This window comes from Centruroides sculpturatus, unplaced genomic scaffold (assembly GCF_000671375.1).
Source record: "Centruroides sculpturatus isolate CEXI.00-Female unplaced genomic scaffold, Cexi_2.0 scaffold1400, whole genome shotgun sequence".
NCBI lineage: Eukaryota > Metazoa > Arthropoda > Arachnida > Scorpiones > Buthidae > Centruroides > Centruroides sculpturatus.
The window spans coordinates 46,878-53,195 of NW_019385563.1; the positions used below are offsets into that span (position 1 = coordinate 46,878).

The 6,318-nt window shown below is 28.6% G+C and overlaps 1 protein-coding gene across 1 annotated transcript in view; it reads right to left on the reverse strand.

Annotated features, from left to right (window-relative positions):
• The window catches only part of LOC111640155 (coatomer subunit gamma-2-like), a 38,141-nt gene that overhangs the window by 7,514 nt on the left and 24,309 nt on the right, over positions 1-6,318 (reverse strand). The window contains exons 9-18 of the mRNA XM_023386151.1: positions 4,411-4,607; positions 4,109-4,320; positions 3,877-4,028; positions 3,590-3,754; positions 3,333-3,512; positions 3,125-3,256; positions 2,863-2,925; positions 1,634-1,779; positions 1,393-1,561; positions 1,215-1,315 (exon numbers count right to left, since the gene is read on the reverse strand). Coding sequence (XP_023241919.1) covers positions 1,215-1,315; positions 1,393-1,561; positions 1,634-1,779; positions 2,863-2,925; positions 3,125-3,256; positions 3,333-3,512; positions 3,590-3,754; positions 3,877-4,028; positions 4,109-4,320; positions 4,411-4,607 — 1,517 coding nt within the window. The remainder of the gene's footprint in view (positions 1-1,214; positions 1,316-1,392; positions 1,562-1,633; positions 1,780-2,862; positions 2,926-3,124; positions 3,257-3,332; positions 3,513-3,589; positions 3,755-3,876; positions 4,029-4,108; positions 4,321-4,410; positions 4,608-6,318) is intronic.

A 6,318-nucleotide genomic window follows, 5' to 3' on the forward strand; every position in this document is an offset into this window, starting at 1 on the left:
AGTGCGAATGATGTTTCCACTCTTTTGCCGTTGCCAATGACAATCTGCTATTTTTATAATATATTAGTATTATTAGAATATATTATTAGTATATCTGAAGTACAGAGCTCCTGTTGGGATTCAGCTTGCTCCCTTGTTTATTACGTACATCACCTCAGTGCAGGGTATTTACATTTATTCAAGTGCTGTGCAAATCACGGCTTCTAAAAAACAGAAAGGTGATTTCAATTGAAACAAAGCAAGAAATCATCAGAAGGAGTGAAAGTTGACAAAAACTTTCTTGCCAAATGGGGAGAGGTTTAGGAGTTTACCAACACTCATTATCCAAACAGAGCTGAGGCCAACAGGATCAATGATTTCTACAATGACACCCTTGCCCATCATTTGCGACAGGTGTTGAAGAAGAGACAGAAACAGACCACCTTGGACATGTTTTTCAAGAAGCCAGCTGCCTAACCATAGTGGTTGCTATAAAATGGGCAACAATTTGACTTCCTGACAAACTTGCTCAACTTTTGACACACTAATAAATCTATAATATTAAACATATTAAACAAAGTTTTTAATTGAATAAGAAAAGGTACTTTTTTTATGAATTAACCAAATCATTTCTTTTTACACATGCATTTGTAAAACATGTAAACCATTAGGCCCTACACACTAATAATATTCAAGTTTAATACTAAATTTTGTGCCCATTTGTAAAGATATTTGTAAATGAAATGTAACTAATAAATTTGAAAACAAATATTCCATCTTTTTCTTTGAAATTTTATTAATAAATAACTGTCTATTGATAGTTACAAGAGCAGATCCAGGAGCAAGTCTCTGTAGCATTTTTAATTTGTGTAATACATAAACAGAACAAAGTACAGTACATGAATTTAAAAACAACAATAAAAAATAAAATTAAAAATAAATGATAGAAATATTAAAATATAAGTATATTGTTTAAAAAAATAATAATTAAACTCATATTAACAATAAAATCTTGACACAATTGCCCAAAGCAATCTCTTAGACCTGCTACTGGATTATTATGTTATTTTGTTTATTGTTTTCATAGATTTTAAATAGTTTTTCTCATATCAAGTTAATTAAAAATTTCAGGAAATGAATACTTCTTATAAATACATCAATAATTAACAAGAAATAAATGTAACAGAGTTGTAAACTAGCTTACATTTAAATAATAAAAAGGTTTTGTTACTTACAACATATTCATCCTCATAGCCTTCGTCGTCATCAGGCTCTCCAGTATTTGGATCACAATCTTTAACTGTATACTTAAGAATGTTACTAAACGAACCTGTAACTATAGAAGCACAAATTTTTTTTTTGGTGTTTCTGAAAACTGAGCTGAAAATTTTTATTCTGAAAATAAATATTTACCAGAAACAGGATCACTTGGTAACCTAACACATGTGTAAGTAGTCCCAGGTACATTATAGGTAAGCTTTTCACATGGAATACAACTTAACACTTCAAACCCCTCAGATGGCTGCATCTGTACTTTAACATTTTCTAATATTTGATCATTTAATGTGTTGGTGCAATCAAACTAAATAAAATGTTTTTTTTAATTAATATAGTATTAATGGATGATGCATTTTTATATCATCATATTACTTACTTGGAAAACAATATGATCATTGAATGTGTGTTTTATACATTTAACTACATATTCAGTTTCAGATTCTGTTAGTTCTGTTGCTTGTGATGACTTGAACAATGGACCCAAATTTAAATTAGCTAACTCTGGCACAAGTGACATTTGCTCTAATTGATAAAAAATTAAGAAATTAAATGATTTAATAAGATCGTTATGTAACTCAATATTTTACTTTGCACCTAAATATATTAGTAATATAATGTACAAGTATCCCTCGCATAACAGTTATTGTTCCAAAAAGTGCCATGTTATGCAAATTCATGCTATACAAAACAAAGCATGGGTTTAGATTCCAAAAATTAACAAAAGTATACTATTCGTTTTCATTAGCAAGAGAAATATGTTTATGAAAGCAATCAGTAACTAACAATCACAATTAAAAGTACTGTATGACATGTTAATATTAATTTTAGTTAAACGAGAGTTTTACAAAGTATTGTCATCATCTGGGTTTTTTGTTGGTCTTGATCAGAAATATCAAGATCATTATTTTTTTATTTTTATCATAATTTTTTATGAATGACAAAATAAAAATATGTTATTAATTGAAAATTTGTTCTAGAGAGTTGCATTTGTTCAGTCCAGTACTGAGCAACTTTTTTCCAGAATTTGTGTTCGAATTCTGAATTGTTCAAGTTGAAAACGGCTTGAATACCGAGATACAAGTGTATTTCCTTCATCATTTTTAGGAATGATGCAATAATTCATAGGCAAGTAATAATTAAGGTTAAAAAAAGTTTAACCATACTCATCAAAAATGTTTAAATAAACTTTAATAAATACCAAGATTAATCTATAAAAAGAAAACACAGTGACAGTCTAAGGGCTAAAGCCCGAAAGCAATGACAATGACACCTGGTTGATAAGAAAGCTAGGACAAGGAAGAAACAAATTGCACATCAGTTTTCATTAAAGTAAACCTGATGAAAGGCACAAAACAAATTAAAAATTTCAATATTCTAAAATCCTTGGGTAAATTGGAGATAACATGCATGCTTACTTGAATAAAAAAACTATCAAATAATGGAGTCTACACTTAAAAATTGTGAAATTTTGTACAGAAGATTTCCAAACTGTGTTAGAGCAAAACCGAAAACAGTGTTGTATGGGGAATTTCCCCAATTTTTGAACCATGTTAGAGCAAAATCATGTTGTATGAGGGATACCTGTATGCCTAGCTTTTATCATACCTGCAAATAATTCTTGCCTAGATGCTAACACTTTCTCTGCAGGTCTTCCAACAGGAATTATTTCTGAAATATTTTACATATTTAATTTCAATATAATATCTATCTATATTAAAATATTGAGTTCATTACTTAGCTGACAAATTAATATAAAACAATTATGAACAAATTATTAAGCATTTTTATTGTAAAAGATACTTAAAAAAAATCAATTTGAAAAGGTTCATTTTCCACGTTTTAAACACAAAAAAACATTGGTATTTACCAGGTTTCTTCTCTTCAGATATTAAAGGCTGAGTGGCTAAAGGTACAGTTTTCATATCAAAAGGAACTTCAGAAGGTTCTAATGTATACTGATGCAATGACTTTTCAAGAGCAGTTATTGAAACTTGCAGTCCTATTATTATCAGTTATCATCAATTATTAATTATCAATTATTTATTAAAAACAGAAATAATTATCTAATCACATACCACTCATAATATAATGTAAATTTAATGATCTTTGTTTTTGGTTAAGAACACTAAGATAATACGTAGAACGATCTCTAACTTCATCATCCATATCCAGCAAACAACGTTGCAAGAGAACAATGACATTTGGAAGAAGATCTTCACAATGTGCACCAAATTTTGAAAGTGAACTTACAGCGGCTATAATTAAAAATCAATTCTATTTATGTAAAAGAATATTTACATATAGGTTTGAAAGTTTTTGAAATGTCTATTACCTGCTCTAACAGGTGCATTCTCTAGTATAAGGCGATTGTATATAAATCTAATATATTTGGAAGGTTGCAAAGTAAATGGTCCTTCTTTCCCAAGAAGATGCAATATACAAACAGCTAAACTGGTATGCTCACAATCTTCAATAAACTCACATAAGTGTGATAAACCTTAAAAAAAGATACATAAAATATATTTTAAAAAATTATCTAAAATTATTAAATTACTAAATTATCATTTATTCAGTTTTTACTTTAAAATCTTATCAGTAATATTAACAATTAATACCAACCAGCTTCTTTAGAATCTTGATTATCTTCAATAATATTAATAATAGTATCAACAATAGCTTTTTTATACTCAAAACCACCTTCCTCCCGTAGCATGGATGATAAGAAATTCATCATAACATTATGTTTACGTGGAAATTTTTGACATAATGACCTGTATTAAAAATGATTTTACAATTAAGATAGAAAAATTAATAAAAATTCAAATTAATAACTAATTACTTCATAAATTACCTGATTGCTTGGACTACAACAATTTTGAATTCGTCAGAAATCTCAGACATGAAAGATGCTATCTGTTTCATCAACCGCTCAACACTGCTTTCACTACCAGTTTTAAGCAGAGTTGTAATGGCAAGGGTGGCAATGCTACGATTGACATCAGTAATTAGATTCTCCAAATCTAAATTGCATGCAGTAACTGCCGAAGGATGAGTCATTGCAACCTTTAAATTAAAAACATTTAAATTTGCTCTTAAAAACTGAAATAAGTCAAAAGAAATCTTAAATATATTTAAATAGCTCGCTCTTCTTACTTTATTAAGTGTTCTCACAGCAGCAAACCGTAATGTTGGCTTTGGTGAACTACAAAATAATTGAAGAACAGAAACAGCTGGTGTAAGCTCTCTAGATGTTGTGGATTTTAAATTAACAATGGCATGAACAGCTTCATAAACTACCATTTCACTTTTATGATGTAAACAATTCTCAATAAATTCAAACAATGGGCTTTCTGGTCTGTAAAATAAACTTAATATTAAGTTTATACAAAACATTCATGTAAAAATTAAATAAACTAAACTACAAAAATAATTACAATAAACTATAAAGATAATCATGCAACTGCAAACATTTAAATATTCCCTACACAACAGACTAAAATGAGAGAAAATTTTTTCAATAATTAAAAATAGATTAAAGATATAACTGTGAGAAAATTTTGACAATTTTAAACAAGAATGAAATAATTTCATTTGTAATACTATTACAAATAAAATAAAAATTTAAATTAAAAAAGGGAGAGAATTAATAAAAATATGAAAAATACTGGTTTACTTATGCATTCTAATTCTGAAAAAAATCATATTTCTTTTCTAACACAATACAACCTATAGCAGGAGTCAGCAACTTTTCAGCGGTGTTGTGTCAAACCTAAGTTATAGTGTTATTCTAGTATCTATATGATTCTACTAATTTTGTTATACTGTATATATTATCAAAATTGGTCAAGATATAATGGACTTCAAAAATACGTAATTTTAAAGTTAAGTTGTTAATTGAATTATGTTCTTACACATAAGACACATGCACAACATGTAGATGACAACACAGTGTAAACACATGCACTGTAATATAAATTTACAAGCAAGAGATCCTTTTTAATGTACCCAAGTCTAGATTAAACTACAGATGCCATTTAAATGTGTAATTAATAATTAAAATATAACTTTTTCATTTCTATTCAAAGTGCCACTGAAAATCGTCCCATAGGTTGCTGACCCGATCTATAGCATTAGTGCCAGATGAGACTTTGTTATTCATTTAAATATATACTGTGTAGTTACCTAAACACCCAAAACTATACAAAATTTTTCCAAACTATAACAACATTCAATAACAGCTAACCTATGCTATAAGGAATAAAAATTCCAACCTGAAACAGCTCATTTTTCGAAAACAAATTTATTTTGTCTATTTCAATATAAAATAATAAGAATGTATACCAGGGGTGTCCAACCTTTCAATTTCTTTGGGCCGCATTGGAAGAAGTCAAGGAGTTTTGGGCTACAAGTATATATAATATATACTTGTGGCCCAATATATGAGTATACTAAAGGATTAACACATCTAGATTATAATAATAAGTATTAAATCTTTATCACGAAAAAGGATATTTTAAAAATTACTTCTACAGACACTTTCAATTTTACTTAGAAATAGACAAATTCATTTACTATAAAAAAGACAAACGAAACTTTATTTGAAAAACACAAATATTTGTTTTATTTGGGTCTCTAATAAAAAGCGACGAAACACCATTTTAAAGTGCATTTTTATTCAACTAATATATAAATAATATGTAGCCTAAGAAGTAGCCAAAGCGCCAAATGATATTTTTTACCTCAAACCAAAAAAAGTACCCACATTTGGTGCAAATGTAGCCAAATCTTGCAACGTTGGAAGAAATACTAAATAAAGCTGGAGTTGTGACTCAAAGGATTATAGACCAAATGCGGGGAAAGGAGAGAAAAGACAAAAGATGAAAAAGTGAGAAAGGTTGGAAAATTAAGGGTTCATATTTGCTTAACAGAAGATCTATTTAACCTTTCTCATTACTACATCTTTTGTCCTTTCTCACCTTTCTCTCCTTTCCCAAATTTGGGTCTATAATTCTTTGAGTCACAACTCCAGCTTTATTTAGTAATCCTTCCTCATTCACACAT